This window comes from Squalius cephalus, assembly GCF_949319135.1.
Source record: "Squalius cephalus genome assembly, chromosome: 7".
NCBI classification, from domain to species: Eukaryota; Metazoa; Chordata; class Actinopteri; order Cypriniformes; family Leuciscidae; genus Squalius; species Squalius cephalus.
This window is the reverse complement of record NC_137128.1, coordinates 26672081-26692739: the sequence shown is the minus strand read 5'-3', so window position 1 is coordinate 26692739 and position 20659 is coordinate 26672081. Positions and strand designations below refer to the sequence as shown.

General features: G+C 36.7%; 4 protein-coding genes across 5 annotated transcripts in view; all 4 read right to left on the bottom strand.

Annotated features, from left to right (window-relative positions):
- Window positions 1–746, bottom strand: part of pde4ca (phosphodiesterase 4C, cAMP-specific a) — a 40815-nt gene extending 40069 nt beyond the window's left edge. The window contains exons 1-2 of the mRNA XM_079877060.1: window positions 685–746; window positions 185–372 (exon numbers count right to left, since the gene is read on the bottom strand). Of these exons, the coding sequence (XP_079733186.1) occupies window positions 185–372; window positions 685–726 (230 nt within the window). The 5' untranslated portion in view covers window positions 727–746. The remainder of the gene's footprint in view (window positions 1–184; window positions 373–684) is intronic.
- A 615-nt stretch (window positions 747–1361) lies between these two features.
- Window positions 1362–3886, bottom strand: mpv17l2 (MPV17 mitochondrial inner membrane protein like 2). Its single transcript, XM_079877067.1, has 5 exons — window positions 3354–3886; window positions 2978–3139; window positions 2802–2878; window positions 2584–2710; window positions 1362–2382 (listed from the first exon to the last, which is right to left on the bottom strand). Exons 1-5 carry the CDS (start codon window positions 3541–3543, stop codon window positions 2348–2350), a joined length of 591 nt encoding a protein of 196 aa, XP_079733193.1. The 5' UTR covers window positions 3544–3886; the 3' UTR covers window positions 1362–2347.
- Window positions 3887–4255: 369 nt separating this feature from the next.
- ifi30a (IFI30 lysosomal thiol reductase a) lies at window positions 4256–6333 on the bottom strand. Its single transcript, XM_079877066.1, has 7 exons — window positions 6103–6333; window positions 5657–5839; window positions 5305–5379; window positions 5083–5175; window positions 4832–4984; window positions 4677–4745; window positions 4256–4566 (listed from the first exon to the last, which is right to left on the bottom strand). Exons 1-7 carry the CDS (start codon window positions 6235–6237, stop codon window positions 4501–4503), a joined length of 774 nt encoding a protein of 257 aa, XP_079733192.1. The 5' UTR covers window positions 6238–6333; the 3' UTR covers window positions 4256–4500.
- A 2819-nt stretch (window positions 6334–9152) lies between these two features.
- pik3r2 (phosphoinositide-3-kinase, regulatory subunit 2 (beta)) overlaps window positions 9153–20659 on the bottom strand; it is a 34716-nt gene continuing 23209 nt past the window's right edge. For both annotated transcript variants that reach the window (XM_079877057.1, XM_079877058.1), the window contains exons 11-16: window positions 20070–20195; window positions 19842–19984; window positions 19576–19752; window positions 18920–18991; window positions 18187–18360; window positions 9153–13405 (exon numbers count right to left, since the gene is read on the bottom strand). In XM_079877057.1, the coding sequence (XP_079733183.1) occupies window positions 13216–13405; window positions 18187–18360; window positions 18920–18991; window positions 19576–19752; window positions 19842–19984; window positions 20070–20195 (882 nt within the window). In that variant the 3' untranslated portion in view covers window positions 9153–13215. The remainder of the gene's footprint in view (window positions 13406–18186; window positions 18361–18919; window positions 18992–19575; window positions 19753–19841; window positions 19985–20069; window positions 20196–20659) is intronic.

The following is a 20659-nucleotide window of genomic DNA, read 5'->3' as shown; positions in this document are numbered from 1 at the left end:
TGTAAAGTTCCTCTAACCTTACACTTGATTACAACATACGATAAAAAAATAAGATTTTACTCGTTCTTCTTCACAAACAGTAGGCTACAAAGCACTCGACTGAAATTGAAATCCTTTCGTCAAATGGTCACAGGTTAAGTTTAAGTGATTCAGAGTGTCTTTATAAAACAAAAGAGCGGCTTACCAGGAACTTTGAAAAGCATCGAAGTCGAGGCCATTGCGTGGCGTGATCTCTGAATCTCCCTGAGCCGAGAGCCTGCGGGACAGACGGGGAAGCTGAAGGACCCCTGAAAATGTCCTCTTAACTGTACGGTGACTGGGCATGGGTTTGGAACCGTACAGGACCTGCTGGTTCACGGTGTCCCATTCTCTCTGAATTAAACAGAGCAAGTAATTAATGTACACCACCACATTATCTCTCTCCAGAACAGCACAAAAGACAATTGCAATAATGACATAACTACTATCAAGGTAACAATAATAATATCTAATGTTAATTTGCCAGACAGTTTGCTTTTTATTTGAATAATATAATGCCTAATAATATAAATATTAGGGTACGCTTTCATTTTGTAGCATATTATGGTGATAATCTGCACAGTCACAGTGAATCTACACTTATCTTTTAAGAATCAAACCAGAGAGGATAATAACTGTGAGCGCTGATGTACTGATACGACCTACCTCTGATGTCCAGAAAGACTTCAAAGAAGAACTTCTCTTCATATTGTTGAAAGCAATTGTTGGAGGCACTTCTGAAAATACAGTTTCGGGATAAAAAACAACAACAATAAAACTGGATTTGTTCAAAAAGGAGAAACTCAACTTTTCAGGTTCCTGAAATAAAAAAACACATTCTACATGGCTACAGAGTTAAATAATATAAAGATAATAAGAAGCATTAAGCACCAATCAATAATAATAATTTAAAAAACTATTATTTAAATAAACAATAGTATAAATGTGCAACAAATAACACTTACTTCTAAAACTGAGAAGACATGGTAAGATGTATTGTGTTTTTCTTCAAATAATTTTGAAGCATATCTTCAATCCACGAATTGCACATTCTGGCCACGTCCAAAAATATGGCAAGTAACCTAAATAGCTCCAAACCAAATGGTTTGTGAGAACACTCTGTCAGAACACCTGTTTTATCAGTTTGTAAGCCCCTATGAAGACAGCGTCCTGTCACTCACTCAGCAGGTTTGCCTGTGCTGACTGCAGAGAAGCTCACGTGCTGTCAAGGACTGTCACACACACCACTGAAAGATGGATGCCTTGATTAATTAATGCTCCTTCAAATTTGGATTTCAACCTCAAAGGACAAGTTATGAAGCATAAAAATCATTCTCTAGATTATAATATTCAAAACACAAAATAATTTTATTGGCTTCCATTATAAAACAGTGTCACATAAGGGCAATGTAGATATCAAAGGGTCTAGCAAACATTTTCATCAAAAAATGTAATTAATAATTAGGTAAAAATGTACATGTAAAGGCAAATTATGAACAACATAACTTTAGAACAGAAACTGGCTAGAAGCACACAAACAACCAGCCACATTACTGCCAGCATAGGCCTATGGTACAGCATTCATACAGTATATATGACAGTAATATTGCCACATTATTGTGATTATAAACATGCTTAACCAAAAATGAACATATTTATTACAATGAAGGATGATAACTATAAAATCGGTATACTATACCAGTCACCATGATTTTGCAAAGACCTGTTCCTGGGTCGACATATTTTGTTGATCCTGGAACAACATTCCTGTCCAAAAATATGGTTCAAACCATATCCCTAAACCTAACCCTACCCATAACTCCATAACATAATCCCTCAAATCAGGGGGAAATGATAGGTGAATAACACTGATGTAGAAGCACCTAACCCTGGATGTAAGCCTAAACTTGACATAATCTGTAAACTTGTCCCTCAAATATGATTGGTTGATTGGAATGTTGTTCCGGGAACAATGGTATTGATCCAGGAACATGCTGTACTAGGTGAAATCATAAGAATATATTTGTAAACAGTTTGCTTTAATAAATCGCTCTTCATATGCCAACAATACAATGATTTCAGACAGTTAAAATAGTTTAAAATTACATTCAACACTTTTATATTATTCAAAAGTAATACAAACACATTAGAACAAAATGTGCAATGTACCTGGCATTACTAGATACAATTCTATTGATTCTATTACATGAAATAAAATAAAAACCAGAAAGCTGTACATTAACAGTCTTAAATAATCTGATTTATTTTTGTGTATGTGATCAAAGCAGTGTTTTGAAATATTCCTCTTCTTCAGACATCTTCACTCAGTTCATTCAGCTTCTCTTTTGGCCTCTACTTGGTCTCCTTGAAAAACACAAATGTTATGCACCACTTGTCACAAGGAAGCTCACACCCATGCTTTCATTTTAAACCTGCCAAGCGCTAAGTAAAACTTGGCCACCAAGACCAGATTCATAATTATATGACACCATCTTTGTTCAGTAAATACTACAAATGTATTTTAGGTATGCCTTGAGTTATGAGATAGATGCAAACATGTCTTACTGTGTTTGAGGTAGGAGAGGTAGGTGTCCCATCCCAGGGTAATTATATTAACATAAAGAACACGATACTTGGGTGGCAAGAAGTAGAAGTTTACCATTTGAGCTGCTGGCCAAACACACCAATCTGCCTAAAAAGCAGCAAGATATGAAAAGCTGTCAGCTATGAAGATACATAATTTGAGGTTGAACTAAGAACACGTGCTTATCAAGGCAACATACCTTGTAAAATTCCCAGAATTTGTCTCTGAATTCACTTTGTGCCTCAGACAAAGTTTGACCCTCCATCATACCCAGACCTTCATTAAAAAATAAAACAGGTGTAATGTTATTCAGATTTTCATTCATTATTTACAGTGAGAAATGGAAATGAATGGAAATCAGCAGCAAGATCTCACCTATGAAGTACCAGACCCCCAGTGCTGGTGAAGCAACCAGCTGATCAGTAAGCACTTTCTTGCAGACATTACTTATGCCATTGCCAACGAAGTATTTGTCGAGCCACAGGTACCAATAGTGCATGAAAGGACCCATAGAGCATCCGACGGCAAACATACAACCTATAGAGGGCGCAACACCGCGAGAGTTCATTAATCTCGCGTTACTTTCACGACAGGACATTCACACGATACTTTAAAAAATAAGTTAAAAGTTTTTCGTGTCACGCACTGGCACATAAATTAACGTTACAAACATGAGCTGATGTATATTTTTTAAACAAGCCAGACTTTGTGTGCGAGAGTATGTGATACAGATAATTTGTTTTCTCGTCACCTGTACGCCACCAGTCACGTGCTCGTCCGGGGGTCTTCCGCGTCTCTCGCGTCTGCTGGATGAGGTCGCCCGCTGCCAACATTCCCCCACAGCTCACCGTGTTCGTCACGATCAGAAATCTGCCTCTGAAAAGCGGCTTCCAGTAACCGGCGATCCTTATGAGAAAATCCTTACTCTGCCGAGATATCATGTTTATGCCGAGTTAACGTAAATTCCTCTCAAGTTTCCGCTCGACGATTTCATTCGCCACTTCTGTTCCTTCAACGTTACTCCAGAATAAATGGCATAAGAGACACACAAATATATTCAAATACTGAGAAGTGTTGTTAACTTAAAATGGAAAGGAATGCATTTTCCTTCATACTCTCAGATAGATGTTTAGAGTTGTTACGATATCCCCGAATTGTGTGTCTGTTGGCATAAGTTCACCTGCAATTTAGCTGACTAACATATTTAAATCGCTAGAGTTCATTCATGTAACCAGCGAGACCCAGAGCAGCCTGAAGGAGCCGGTGACGAGTCACGCGCGTAATGGCGTTGCGCTCACGAGCATCAAGATTGCGTCACGTGCGCAGAACGTCGCCACATCAGTTTGACCCCATCAATAATATTGGGACATAATTTCTTGATGTTCGGACACTTTTTTATTAATAGTTATTATATTAACGATAGTTAATAATATAATATCAGTTTTATTAAAAACCCTAAAGTATTTTCACTTTGTTGGTCAAAATAATGTGGAAAGACTCAGGCTAATGATAAGCAAACATGCAGACAAGCAAAAAAAAAAAAAAAAAAAAACCATTAAGGAAGCATTTCTCTTGAGTAAAGTCCACTTTAGCAATGATTTTTCCCTCTTAATCATTAACACACAAGCAAATGAGATTTAAAAAGTGCAAAAGTGATGGAAATGTACTTTTTAATTTTGTTTATGCATACAAAGTGGTTTAAAACGGGACTATAAAAATATGGTCTTGTCACCTGTTGTAGTCAGCAGCAGAAAACCATGTTCAAAATGACTCTTTCATATACATATAAGCATAAAGAAACAACAACAAAAAAAATATTCAAATACATTTCAGCATGTATGTTTCATCCATAATCTCTCCATTCCTGACATGAATAGTGTTGTTATCAGATTTAGTGATTAATTCATGCAGTAACTGGTGGTTTTCTTCTTCAACCCTAGAGTACAAGCAGCTGTCTTTTTACCCTACATGAACACAAAGAAAGAAGAGGTCATGTGATGGACTCCTCTTTGATAGGATAAGACACTGAAATGGTAATAAACACTAACAGGCACCTCTCAGGTTGCAAACAAACCTTGTACAAACTGCACACAAGACTGAAGAGAGAATTCATTGCTTTATCCTGGAGATCTTCTGTGTGTTCCTGCAGGAACAACATTGAGCCATTTAATTACATGGATAAAAAAAAAAATCCTTATAAATAATAAACAACAAAAAAAACTTCCTTACTCCATTAATGGTTATCCAAGGCACATACTGATGAGGGGGCTTCAGAGCATTTGTTTTCACTGCATTTCCATGCATTAATTTATTGCCCTGGTCTCCCGTCACACACTTCATGACTGAATCCCATGTTATTTCGGGTTTGTAGACTTCGAGACACTGAGATGGAAGGTACAGATTAGCATTGCATTGCAACAGGGTTGATGGATGGATGGATAGGAAGAATAACAGTATGCACAATAGAAATAACTACTTACAAGCTGGGCTGCTTTCAGCACATCTGCTGCTGATTCCATGCAAAAAATGACCGCAAGAGCATTATCCAGCCCAAATTGATCCATCAGGCAGGTCTGACAGAAAAGATTACAATTAGTATACCTCTATTTTAGCTCTAAACAAGATGTATTCAATGTTAACAACACCAATCCACTTCTGCTTTTAAAAATGTTTGAGTGGTGAAATAAATAGCAAAACCTCACCTCAATCATGTTACCTTGGCATTCACCCTCTCCATGCTGACAGATGAAGGTGTACTTCCCCTGATCTTCTTTCTCCTATTATGAAAACTAATTATGAGCAACAGCATTTAACATTAATGTAACTTACATGAATGTGAGCCTTTTTTAACTTTTAAAATGTAAAAGAAATTGGTTGCTATTTGCACTGTGTAAATTGTAGGTGCTATATTTGCATTTTGTCAAATACAATAAATATAATCTAGTTTACATGTTGAATGCAAGCAATATTATCAACGCAAAGTGTAAATAGCAGTTATGTGCTGTTTGTACAAAGGGTACATTGTCTGAGCAGCAGTGGGCAGTGTAAATATACCTGTGCATTTCCATATGGAACCAGATCAATGTTCATGATGTCTGACAGCAAAATGTAGGTTGGCACGAGCTGTTGTACAAGAAAACCTCTGCATCCAGGACACAAAGACTCATAGTACAGGCTCACATTCACTTTGTCAGCGTTGGGCTTTGTCACGTTAAACTTCATACATTGTTCAAGCACCTAAGAAAGAAGAGAATAAAGGGAAATGATAAGTGCCAAAAAAAGTTCGGGATTTCCCAGATAGCGGAAAACAAAACGAGAAGCGTAAGTATACGTCTGGACAATTTGCATAGGCTAAATGTATTTATTAATTCAAATGCGCGGTTTCACTTTTTCGTGCAAGTAAAATTATTGCCAATATAGCAATACAAAAACATAGGCTATCTAATAGTTTCCTATTAGGGAATTTAAGGAGTAAGTAGTACGTTTTTTTCGATACTTACCCCACATTCGGCTGCAATGTCTTCAGAGTCGCACCATTGTGAAGGCGGATACTTACAGGAGTAAACAAACCTACCGCTGCATTTACTCAGTGACAGTACAGCGAAGAACAACACAGACAGTTTAAAGCCGAACATGATTCCTGGTCACCTGTTTGCCTTGTTCTCTGAATGACTATGTGTATGTGTTCAACATTTTAAACTTTCTTCCTCCTACGGAAATCAAAGGGCCGAGATTTTGATTGGTGTATTTACGTGACGTCATTAAAATCCGGCAAAACCCAACACTGCAAATGCTGGAGACTTTTATTATGGCCACAAAATATTATTGCTATCACGAGGAAGACTTCGCTGAAAAGTTGACTTTTTTGCAGTGAAACTTTATGATAGTTGATCGTGAAATGTACATGTTTCTTGAAGCTGAACTACCAAAATGGCAACATGATTAAATTTGGGATTTGTGAACTCACACTGTTACACGGGTAATGCCACAGTGGGTGACAGTGCCTATACGTTCAATAGTTTCTGCCGTCATCGAAACAGTTTTATTCGATTAGACTTGATGGTATTCCACCCTTAATACATTCCCCACTGAGTTACTGTCTGCACTGCAGAGGTAATACAAAACAAAAAAAGAGATGATACTCTGGCCAGAGAGGTGTAAAAGTGTGTGAATGATGGTGCACCAAGGCAGACAAAATGCCATGAACAGCTGAATTCAAATTTTCTAAGCGGGATCACAATGTGGATAATGCTGAATAAAATAAAGGTAGAGTGCAAGCAAATTTGACCTGTCCACACTGTAAAATCAAAAACAAACATTGTGCTGCCTTATTATTTTTCATTTAAGTACAGTCAACTTGGATGTTTAAGTCATTTCAACTTAATTACAATTGCTTAAAAAAATGAGCTGAATCTTGTATAACTTATGAAAAAAGTTGAAAATTATTTTGAAGAGTTAAAGCAATGTAAAAACTTACGTTGTCACAACTTATTGATCATGCCATTTTTTTTAAAGTGCACCCAATACTTAACTTTTGTTTCTTTTGCAGCATGTCCATCGAACAGAACTGATTCTGTTCCAAATGTATAAAATATTGTATTGTGATTATGTTAAAAGTGGGATGAATGTTTTCCAAGAAAAAAAAAAAACTATGAATAAGAAATAGGATGGCTAAGCAGGTATTCGCTGATAATGGAATCATTTAAAAACAGCAAAGAAAATCATATAATCAAAACCAAATCATGTATGATATTGATTGAGTGAATAATGACATGGGTTCAAACCCTGTTCAATGTATTGTAGTAGTATGGGCAGCCCTCAACCCACATGGATTTTCACAGGTCACCCCAAGAAGGACTTGACAGGGTGATATACAGTATGTTGTCTCTAACAAAAGCATTTTAATTAAGGTCTCCATTTACAGCCAAAAGCAGTTCTGTAAATACAGAGGATGTTCTACCAATCTGGACCATTTGATTGGCAGCGGCAGAGTCCCTATTAAATCTAATATCCACTAAGAGCTATATGTCATTTCGAAACTTGTTTGTATAGACGTTCTTTTAGTATTTTGTGATGTCTTTTTGTGTGTTTTGGTTATTTTATATTTTTTATTTCATTTTGTTTGTTCATATATGGTGTAGAGCTCTTTATGAATGTATTCTTAACGATTAATTGTGTAAAGCACTTTGTGCTTTGCGGCTTTAAAAGTGCTATATAAATAAGTTTACTTGCTTAGAGTGCATTTTCCTTACTTGATTGCATGATGTGCCAGGGTATCAAAGTGCGTCCGTTTTTATCTCTGCAGACACGAGTAATGTAAGACCTGCTATATTCTCTTCGAGGTCTTAAAACCACAGTTTCTTACGAGGACATGGTGACCTAATAAGACCTGCTAGGGTGCCTTTTGTCGACTGCATCCTCGTTGGTTGGAAGAGAAGTACAAACAATTTGAATAGGGACTTTCCCCTAGTCCCTTCCTTTAATGCATACATAAAATGTTTGGTTTCAGAAGACACGGGGCTTTTTTCTGGTCTCTTTTAATTCAGCAATATCTTCCTTCTTTTGGGCCTTTCTTTCTCTATATTCCAATTGTCACAATCTTCATCCGTTAGATCCACTACTAGGATTTTATTATCTATTGTCTAAGATAGATTTATTATCTTGAAACTTATTTGCTAACAATTTTAATATTTACTTGGTCAGTTTGTCGTCTTTATAATTTTACATTATATAATATTTGATCACTGACATATCATTGCTCGTCTGCCTGGATCACACTGCATCACAACATATATGACAAAAAATGACTTCTTGAGTTTGAAGGTTCTAAAATGAGTTGTATTTTACAGAAAATTGTCAAATATAATAAATGCAGACTGTCTTGTTTCTGAGTGACCTTTATACATGACTGGTGTAAACAATCACATGGGCTGTTTATGCCAGTTTGCTCCTCTGAACAATGACGTCCGTGTCAAAGCTCTATAAACGGAAACAATGTAATGTTTGTATACATGTAGCATATAAATGTTCACACAGAGCCACATTTTTGAATACATAACTGACTGATATTATAAAATTGAGGATTTAAAAACACTATGAAATCAAAACGTGGAATTTTTTGGAATATATTTAATTTGTTTCATTCATATGCCCTCGTAATCTTTAATTAAAGGCATAAACACCAATGACCCAACCAATCAATCCATCCCGATGGACAAAATCAAGTCCTGCCCTAATTTTTTTTCCTCATTCAAAAGTATATAATTTAAAAGTATTGTTGATGGTCAGTATATTTAATGATTTAAAACCATCCTGATCCAGCTGTTGGTCAATTTGAATTCAAAACATTCTCTAGGTTGTCGCTATATTAGGACAGATTTTCCACCCCCAGGTGATCTAAGGACACATGCCAAAGTGTTTGTCAAAGGACAACTGATCCAACCAGTTTGAGGTATGACACTTTCTGCTGCTTCAGCAGAACATTCCCTGTAAAAGCAACAGGATAGCATCACACATCACAAGATCAAACTGATGACAACAGACCAGAAGGTGCAATAGACTCAATATCTTTTTATTGTCTTAAAAATAATTCCATCTATCTATTAAAGAGCCATATCTCTGTAATGCTTGTGTACCTGTTTGAGAGACAAACAACACTGATGCAAACTGAACACTGAAAAATCTGCACCCAAAAACAGATTGGAGAGAACAGAAGTAGTAAAAGGAAAAAAAGTATGTACATAAAGTTTGTGCACACAAACACACATACACACACACACACACACACACACACACACACACTCACATCCAGTAGAAATGTACTGGGTAACAAACAGTGCTCCCCATCCTCCATGTCTAATGGCACTTTGGTGTGCATTATCTTCAACAGGCTACTTCATGCACTAAGGGGAAACAAGACAGTAAGGTATCATTTAGTTTAAAGAGGTGAAGGATAATTAGTGGTTATGTCATAACCACTAAATACAAAAATATATGTCTATTAAACATTTGGCCCTGCTGTATCTTACTTTTCGGTGTATATCTTGTCGTAGAAAGAAGGAAGGGGGAAAAAAAAGAAATGCTAATTTTAGTTCTTGCTTTAACTGAGACTACAAAGGGAAGTTGGACAGAAATCAGGATATAATTGTCAGAATGATTAAAGTCAAAAAATGAAACGTTATATGAAACTTGAAAAAATGTGTCTGCTATGGAAAGAAAAAGAAAGCTGGCAAACCTGCTCTGGGCCATAGCTGCATTTTTATTCAGAGAAAATGTTGTGAGGTGAGGGAGCACTGTTTAAAGTGAACAAAGAAGGGAAACAAAATCTTCAAGTTTAAAACAACAGAGGCAAAAAAAGACAAGAATCCCTGTCTGACAGACAGAGCACATTTGAAAACATCTTCTATTTGGTTAATTAGATACTGTAAACATTTGAAACTGTACTGAATGGAAGAGAGATATTCAAGCTAGCTTATCTTTGAATCGGTAAGGTCATTACTTACAATGAAAAAACAAAACTTTGACATACAATTATAGTTTCTCTTTAAAAAGGAGTTAAAGAAAATAAAAACAAAGAACAGACCCACTACGGCACGATCATAACACGTTATGACATTATAGGCCTTTAACTAAAATGTGTACCTAACCTATTTCTGTTGCTCATAAAGACTGTCAAGCTTCAATAATTCTCACTCATAATCACCTCAAGATGTGCTTGTATAGTGCATTTAGAGGAGTTTACTCCACTGCTTTATCTCACACAAACTCGTCCCATCCAACACTCTGGCTCATTCTCTGTGCTCTCAAAGACCCGACGTCAGTCAGTCTGAACATTCAAGGAATCATAACCAGTGTCTCTGTTCTTGCTCCACTCCACACCGTCATAGCAAAACAACTTCATCCTATCGATAGGATGAAACAAACTGGAGTATACAGACAAACAAAACGCTTACAAAACTAAAACCTGCTCCGCTTTATTGTCTGTTGTGGATTTATAAACAAAAACGAATCCATCTAAAAGGAGGATGTCAAAAGCGAAGAATTAATATACTAGATTTAGGCAAATTTCAAGGTTTTAACAAAGTTTTCATTTCAACTTGCCCTTTAAATAAACTGAAATACACTGCATCTGTATTTGATAGTTTGATAGCCTATTTTATTTATTAAAATGTATCCAGAATAAAAGCCTGTTCACACCAACATGAACGTTCGGAACAGTCAGATTTTCTTGTGTGTTTAGACCAATGCTTCTAAAACCACAAATGGGCTGAATAAAAATGTAATTTGACAGTTGTGGCGCTTTTGGAAAAGGAAGAAATACTCCGGTTACCATGTAGCAAAGCACTATGCAACTTTTCCTAGGTCTGTCTTTAGCAGTTTATAAGTTATTGTTAAATATGCAAGGTTATTTCTGCCACGGAATAAAACAAATTAGCAAGGAAATTGTGACTTTTTATCGATGCGAGTTTATTTCTCAGAATTACACGGTTAAGTCACATGCACTCATAATTCTGAGAGGAAAAGTCCAAATTGTATGATATAAACAACAAAAAAGTTGCAATTACCCTTTTTATTTTCGTAAAAAACAACAACTGTGAAATATAAACTTAGAATTCAGAGAAAAAAAGTCAGAATTGCGAGATGTGATCATGCAATTGTGAGAGAAAATGAATGTGATTTTTTACTTCCGAAACCAAACTGTAAGAGCCACCAAATTGTAGTTTTATGTAACAGTGGCAGCGGCTCTGGGCATGTGACCAAAAGTGTGGTTGAATCACTGATCTATATAGAATGACATTATATAGATCAGTGGGTTGAATAGCTTTATTCGCAGTGCGATAGATAAGACATTAGGGGGGAAAAAACTACTATTGGCATGTGAATGTTCATGTCAGTCTGAAAGCATTACCAGCCATTCAATCAAATTAAAATCTTTATCACATTAAATTTTTGTCTTGGTGTGAACAGGCCTTAAAAATGGATGAAATTACTCCTGTTGTTAAAAAGGTACCTCAAATTAACAACCATGAAAGTGCATTCTGGTTAAGACCAAACCTCATTAAAAGCATACAAGCTAACAAATAAGAGTTATGTTTAATTACAAAAAAGAGGTCTTCTCTAACTTGCTATTCCCAATGCACCTGCAATTAGAAAGCATTTTATTTTAAAGTACTGAACAGAATGCCTTTGATGGGATGATCCTCCTTTTGGTCGTTGGGTTCGAGGAGTGTGTGTGTGTGTGTCATGAATATCTGATTAGTGAATCTATGGAAGTGAAGCATTCTGTACTGCCCAAATCCCAGGAAACCTCCTCAAGGACACATGGGCAGAAGGCACTTTAAAACAACTTCCTCTTCAAAAATGTATTTTAATCACTGATTCTTAGTAAGCAAACATAAAATTGCTATCTGGTTCTGCTTATGATCACTCCCCCAAAAATGGTACTTTCTGATCCAGCTGACTGTATGATGTACAGACCAGTGTATCATATGACAAGATGAGCCACAGCACAAGCCCAAGATGCCATGAAACACTAGGGGAAGTACAGTTACAAAACGCCCAACCACCATTAGGACTTTTTTTTACTACCACAATATATCAACTTGCACCTGATAATTACCTAAAAAATCTGTAATCATATCCAGGTGTTTTTCCGTTCCATTTTTGCGTGCGCCTGTTGAATAACCTGCTTAGCCCCTTGAAACCGTTCTAAGCGAGTGAAAGTTCCTGTGCGCGTCATTGCTTTGGGATCACGTTTGTTTTGCTCTGGATCTTAACGGTTCGCTAGCTATGCATCATTCTCAAATTACAAGAATCAAAAATATAGCAGGAAGCACCAATACCAGCCCACAGAAACCATTAAGATGCCAGACTTCGGCGCTGTGGTGTAAAATCTCAAATAAAAGTACACAATTGTTGATGGCTATTTATTCTCACCATGACGACTAGCTTTTAAAGAGGCAGATTAGAAGCTAAAAGGACTTCAGAGTCCCTCAACCACATCTGATATATAAAACAATTTCACATCTTCTACAGGACAACTCACATAAAGAGGAATCTATTGATATGGTTGGCAGAAGCGAACTACCAAACAAATACACAGTGACATAAAGGTGCGTTCAGGCCATGTTGTTATTACCGTAATTACGAGATTACGGTACAGCTCAGAATAGAACATCACATGTCGTCATCTCAAGACTACGTTAATTACGAAATGGCTTGAACGTAGCGTAACAGCTAAAAGATTATCAACAGCTGCAACTTTCAGTTAATTCCTCATCTCGTCCCTGACCCATGTCCTAATCGAAAATATCCAGGACTACGGCACTAGTTCGAGCTTTCATGGAGTCATGTGACACTTGCCTCTCTCTTGTATTGGTACAACAAATACAGAGTACACAAGCTGTGATCTTACCGTAATTACTGCAGCTGACTTTGATTTATACGGAAAACTATGGGCTTACAAAAAAGCCGTACGCTTACTTACGATAATATACTGTGCTTATCTGTTCTCTATGATAAACGTAAAAGTTCGGTGTTAGTATAGTTTGCTCTGTATAATGTGCTTAATCATGCTTTATATGCGTGTCCTCGGCAGTGTCGTGTCACGGTGCTCATCTAGGCGGCTGTGCGAGGACCGGGTAGGCCAGGGTTACATTCAGTGAGTCGTTGTGCTGGACCAGAGAGGTGTGTTTGTAGTGCAGGACCAAGTCTTTCAAGGAACCGTAAAGGTTGTAGGGCTCAGCAAATCCAAAACCTGTGGCCGTCTTGTAAACCATGCAATGCTTGATCTCTCCATCCACTCTGTTGAAAAAGAAGAACGTGTTACGCGAGAGGGAGATATTAAGGAAGTGTAGGTCACAACTGGGGAAGAGAACCGTATAGTATTTGACAATTCCAGTTCCAGTTCCTCTTAAAGGGTTAGTCCACCCAAAAATGAAAATTACGTCATTAATGACTCACCCTCATGTCGTTCCAAGCCCGTAAGACCTTCCGTTCATCTTCGGAGCACAGTTTAAGATATTTTAGATTTAGTCCGAGAGCTTTCTGTCCCTCCATTGAAAATGTATGTACGGTATACTGTCCATGTCCATAAAGGTAATAAAGACATCATCAAAGTAGTCCATGTGACATCAGTGGGTTAGTTAGAATTGTTTGAAGCATCGAAAATACATTTTGGTCCAAAAATAACAAAAACTACGACTTTATTCAGCATTGTAGTCTCTTGTCAATCCGCGTTCACGACTCCGCAGAGACGCTGCTGACGTGTTATCTGGTGCGCCCAAGCTTCGTTTACAGTCTGAGGGAGACGCACGCTGTATTCAGGCTATTCTGCATTGTTTGTATTTTGGTATTGCTATATTTTTTAAAATGGTGCGCAAGTGTGCATGTCGCGGATGTCCCAATCGCCACCAGATAACACGTCAGCAGCGTGCGTCACTGCGGAGTCGTGAACGTGGATTGACAACAGACCCGGAAGAGAATACAATGCTGAATAAAGTCGTAGTTTGTGTTATTTTTGGACCAAAATGTATTTAACTAACCCACTGATGTCACATGGACTACTTTGATGATGTCTTTATTACCTTTCTGGACATGGACAGTATACCGTACATACATTTTCAATGGAGGGACAGAAAGCTCTCGGACTAAATCTAAAATATCTTAAACTGTGTTCCGAAGATGAACGGAAGGTCTTACGGGCTTGGAACGACATGAGGGTCATTAATGACATAATTTTCATTTTTGGGTGAACTAACCCTTTAACACTTCTGGTTACATGATTATTTTAGTAAAAAGGACATTTCAGACGAGTTTTTGAAATAAAATTTTACACTTTTTGAGACCTGCACAAATAAAATGAATACCATATGTCCATTTAAACAAACATATACAATTTCTAATTATATCCTGTATCTCAGATTCTTTTACTTACACAGAATGCACACATTCAACTGCAACTGACTTGTTTTATTCAATATATACACGTGATGAAATTGGTTTGTACTAATATATCAATGTATGAATTAAGAAGTTGATCGATATTGTATTTTGCTGACACGATAATAATGTGTTAGAAAAGGCAATCTAAAAAGATTATTGTGCTGATACTACTAAATCTAGTTACATAAGCAAAGCGTGTGTCAGGCTGGGCAAGGCTTAACCTTCCCATGGCCATGGATTCGAGACTAGTGTAAGCCTGACTAAAGGTCCAATGGCGGTCTCCAATAATATGGGGAAGGTTTCTGCGCGTTACTGTCTTTCCTTTTATGTAGACACAACAAGATTAAATGATATTAATTTTCTCATATGTATTACCTCGTTATTTCATCTGACTCCATAAATGAAAAGGGTTTTAATGATATCTGAGCATCATTAAAAGTGAGCGAATGTTTGATTATTATTTTGAACTCTTTTAGTATATTTAACCTGTTCCAGATTAGGAAACTATGTTGTTCAGAGGTCCTCACTTCTTCTGTTTATCGCGGGTCTCACATACACAAGCTCATCAGTTTTGATCACCAAACAGATGTAATTACTATATACCTGAGATCGGTCACAATCACGTTTGCACAATCAAAGATACTTTGTTGTAGCCCCCATGCAATTGCATACACTTGAATTTAACTTAAACGTTTACTTCAGTAGAGGTATGGCCACTATTACAGATATAACCTGACCATCATTACTTGTCTTATAATAGCTTTGGATTGGCCATGCCGTGGTTTCCTACATACACTTATCTAAATTAAAACAGAGGTAAGACACACCCGAATTTAGATTGGTCAAGCAGCATTTGCTGTTCTAAACGGAAATTCACTTCTTGTCTTTGCAAACCAAGTACACTTGAATTGATGCCAAATAATTAGTCGTCACTTATCTGACGCAAAACTTGTGGGAACATACTAATCCGTTTAATCTACTTGGGAAAACTATTTCAGAGTCAGTCGGAATAAAATCAAATGTAACAATTTATTATGTCAGGTAAATGTATCATGCGAGTCTCGGCCACTCAAAAGCATCACAAGTGAGTTCAAATGTTAATTTCCTTTCTCTCAGAGAGTTGCCCTCTCTTCCAGTTTTTCCAGTCAAACCACTGACTGCTGCTGCTTCTGACTGCTTTTAGAGAGAAGAGCTGCACATAACTGCTGGTCTAGGATCCGTTTTCTCCATAATAGCAAATTGGCAAAACAGATATTGCAAACGATCCAGTGCGTATCTGTGTTTGCGCTTTGGATAGGTTTCTATTTACAACATGTTTTTTCAGCATTGAGCAATGTAGCCAATCACAAACATAACTGTTGATTTCTTGGTGTTTGTGTTAGAATTCACTCACCGCTTAACAGGGCTCTACGCTTACATTTCTTTTTAGGAGCACTTGTTAGATTTCTCGTCGAGTGAAAAGCTGTCTCGCGACATCGCCATGATAGAGCGTGAGGGTGAAATTAGCATAGAATATCCCACCGAAACATTCACATTACATTACGGTGCCCACCGCGGCATCGCCTCCACTGCCGTTTTGCTGTTTTATAAAAATAAAAACCATTGTAAACGTCTGCTTTGCTTATCCAGCACGAGTTGCAGTCGCACAGTGCGAATCACAGTTCACTGATCGCCTGACGATGGCAGATGAGCTTCCGCAAGTTCAAACTAAATGGACATTTAAGAGATACAGTATACAGTCATTCATACTACTTATTACACAGCATTTCGCCACATAAATAATTATGGGGATAAGATATATTGATTTCAGATTAAACTGTTTTAAAATTGTACCTGTTTGTATCTCATAATCCAACAGTGTACAAAACAATAGTCACAAAATGGCAGCAGCTGCGTTTGTATGAAACAAGAGAGAGCGAGTCCACGACACTGGATGGCATAATTAAATAACTGTACACAAAATATTGATTTGACTGAGTTTTAATATTTTATTAGCTCACCAAACGCAAAACTTCCACGAAGAAAAAACTTTCCTAGCAGGAACCACTGCTGACTTCAGTAACCCGGATGAGCCTGCATTATCTGTTTTGAGCGGTTGTTATCTGGGAATAACTTACCGCTGGATGGTGCTATTGACCAATCAGAATCAAGTATTCCACAGAGCCTTGTAATAACAACAAATAATTGATCGGGAATCGCTACTTTTCTTAAAGTGAATCGCTACTTTTCCAAATAGAATCGCTACTTCTCTCAAAAAGAATCCCTACTTTTCTCAAAAAGAATCAATACTTTTCGAAAAAAGAATCGCTTCTTAAGATGAATTGCTACTTTTCCTAAAAAGAATCGCTACTTTCCCCAAAAAGAATCAATACTTTTCGAAAAAGAATTGCTACTTATCTTAGTGAATCGCTACTTAAGATGAATCGCTACTTTTCCAAAAAGAATCAATACTTTTCCAAAAAAGAATCGCTACTAATCTTAAAATGAATCGCTACTTTTAAAAGATTATTATGATTATTAAATTTTTTTTTTTAAGGGGAAGTGCATTCACCCTTCGCCTATGTCTATAGACTGAATGTGTTAAATAATATTCTTAATCTTTGGTTCCTGTGACGAGAGAGAAGCTACAAGAGTTTCTATTGAATTAAATGATACAGTTTATTGTGTAACTAAAATACCAATCAATGAAAATAATAAACAAGCCCAAAATACACCAGGACTCTTATTTTTATATGTCTATGATTTACTACTTCCAGCTGCTAGTTCAAAAAGATGAGGGAGATAAAATATACACTGTTTTAACCATCTACATCATGAAGTAAACATTGACTCTTATTTTTAAATGTCTATGATTTACTACTTCCAGCTGCTAGTTCAAAAAGATGAGGAAGATAAAATATACACTGTTTTAACCATCTACATCATGAAGTAAACATTATTATAATTCATCAACATTAGATCATACGAAAATGCTTGGCATAAATGTGCTATATTTATTAATTGCAAACTGCATTTAGACTCTGAACATGCAGCACTCACATTTATTTAATTCATAGCATTTTGAAGTTTAATAAAATCCCATTAGGCTGTATTTTGTTAAGATATTTAATTTAATCAATAGCTTTAAATGTAATTGAATAACTAAGTATAGTACTTTTTAAAGGACCCATTCAGAACAATTTACGCAAAAGTCTTTTTAGAGACTACATAAATTTAATCCAATAATATTAAACAGCAATACAAAAAATTAAATACTACAAACAAATAACTGCATATTGTCATGTCATATGAAGTCTCAGCTAGTTGAAAGCCATATGTTTGATTCACTAAAGAAACGGATCACAAGAGTCTTTTTTTCAGGAGTCGGACTACACTGTATGAACTGAATGTTTCTGATTCACTAAAATAAGAACCGATTCATTAGAATCATTTGTTTTCTAGTCAAACTGAATGTTTTGTGCTATAGATTTGGTGATGCGGTGCCACTGAATAAGTAGTGGAAGAATACACATTTTAGAACCACTAATAGAACCGAAAGTTGTTCGATTAAAAATGGAACCGGTTCTGAATAAGGGGCAAACCCTAGCTGTTGCAAATGTGAATCTAGATGAGGTGAATAGAGCATTGCTTCAGTAACTCACACAACAGAGCATGCGTAGGAGCCTTTCTGGGTCTGGCTCTCTCTGATGAGGAAGGTGCCGTCTCGTTTGCCTCTCAGGAGATCCTCCGCCTGTGTGCGCTTGATGTCCCCTACGTACCAGGAGCACTCGTCGTGATGTGCTTGATCGTCATCGTCGTCCAACAGAGAATAGAAGCTGAAAGGTCAGAAGTGGAATAATGACTATGACTATAATGACTAATAATACCCGATTTATCTATCCAAATTATCATTTTATTTGATTTATGTGCTTTGTGCAATAAGATAATTTAGTTAATGTTCCTGCTTGTTGTTTATTTAAAATCTTTATGCCATGTCATCAACAAAAAGCCACTGTGGTTTAACATACAAAGGCAAACAATACATAAATCCACTCAAATCTCTGTAGAATTACAAGGTAAAATCTTTCAATTTAATATTTGACAGAATCTATACATTTGAGGAAAAAAAAAATAAATAAATCTGAATAAAACCTTTATGCCATATGCTTGACAGTGGAATCTTACAGATATGAAATAAATGTTGAGTCAAGTTCATGATGATGTTAACCTTTTTATAATTTGTCTGTGTTAAGATGTCCAAATTCTCTGTGATGTCCAAATTAATGTTCAGATTGTCAAAGTGGTGTTCTATGGGTATCCCAAAATGACTAATGACCTGGGCCTGGCTTCATACATCCTATTTGCACTTCTGAAGACAGACTGAACAGAACTTACTCTTCTGATTCATTCATTAAACCCAGCCATTCGTTGATCTTCCTTTGCCTGGTGCCTTTCTGAGTCAACCATCTGCAAAGACAATATCAGTATTGTTAACATCACCAGCGGTTACCTGTGAATAAATAACCAGTGTACAGAGTATCCTGAATCTACAGCATCACAGATTTTTTTTTTTTATTGTGAGCTTGCAGTAATGCCTGTGTACCACAAAATAATGTTTTTATATTGCGTTGTCTTTACTGGCTTCACTCAACAATGGGAAAAAAAAAACAGAAAAAATGTTGGGGTCAGTAAGAATTTTTTCAACAAATTACATTAAATAGAAAATACACAAAATACATTTAAGGATACATTAAATAGATCAAATGAGACAGTAAAGGCATTTATAATGTAAAGATTTCTACTTCAAATAAATACTGTTCTTCTGAACTTTCACCTCATCAAAGTATCCTGAAAAAATTATATTAAGCACCACAACTGTTTTCAACATTGATAATAATAAGAAATGTTTCTTGAGCAAAAAATTCAGCATGAAAGTATGATTTCTGAAGGATCATCTGAGTAATGGCTGTTGAAAATTCAGCTTTGCCATCACAGGAATAAATGACATTTTAACATATATTAAAATAGAAATATATGGGGGCTGTTCTTACACAAGGTATTGGTCCCTTAGCTTCCTCAGCTGTATGAGGTCTGGTTTCAAGCTGTTCATCCTCTTGTCTATCTCTCGATTGTCTGTGGCTTGCCTCTTTAAGTCCAGTTCCAATTTCCTCTTGCTGTCATGAATCTCTGTCACTCTGGACGTCAGCTTTTCAGAGTTGCTCTGAATTCTGAATAGACAGTGAAAAAGTTTCTCTCTGATATAGAAGCCAAAACATGACTCGAATGTGCTCTGATGTGTAATGAAAAACAAGACTACCTCTCAATCTCCTTGTCATTGCCTTCTCTGCGAAACTTCTCAATGTTCTCTCTGCTGAGGCGCTCCTGGGTCTCACACTGCTCCTCAAAGATCTTGATGGTCTCGTTAAAGGCCTCTATGGCTGTTCGCTTCATCTGCAGCTCCTGAGAGATTGAACAGACCATCTCTATTAGTGACTCAGTTAATAAGATCCCAAAGCATTTAAAGGAGAGATGAAATGCGGCCTACTTGTGATGTGCGTGTGTATTCTTCATACAGTACATCATATTCACGACTCTTCTCCTGATACTGCTCGTGATAAACCTTCAGCTGCTCTCCTACCGCCTCAATACTGTCCTCTTTCACCACCTGATCCTGCAGAACACAAGAAAATGTGTTCACAAGCCTTATTCCCCCCCCAAATGAATTCATTATTTTCTAAACCTCAAGTTGGTTTTAACAAGAGATGTGCAGAACTATATATACAGGTCTGCGGTTTTTCCCAACACCAAACATTATTTGTAGCGCGCCAGATCGCTGTAGCGCCTCAGTTCATGCAGCGTGGAGTGCGAGCCTTTTCCTTCACTTTAATACAAGTTATAGCACAAAAAAAACATGCATGAACACCAAAAGGTATGTTGAAAGATACAGTACAACTTACCGAAATGTAGCATGTCATGTAATTGCTTAATCAGCGTTTCAACAGCGGAAAGTAGTAAATAAAACAGCTTGTAAACAATGTCACTTAATGTACCTCAAGAAAGTTATCCAATGTTAACAGTTTGTTAGTTAGCTATAAAAAAAACACTAGAGGAGCTTATTTACTGTTAATTAGTGAA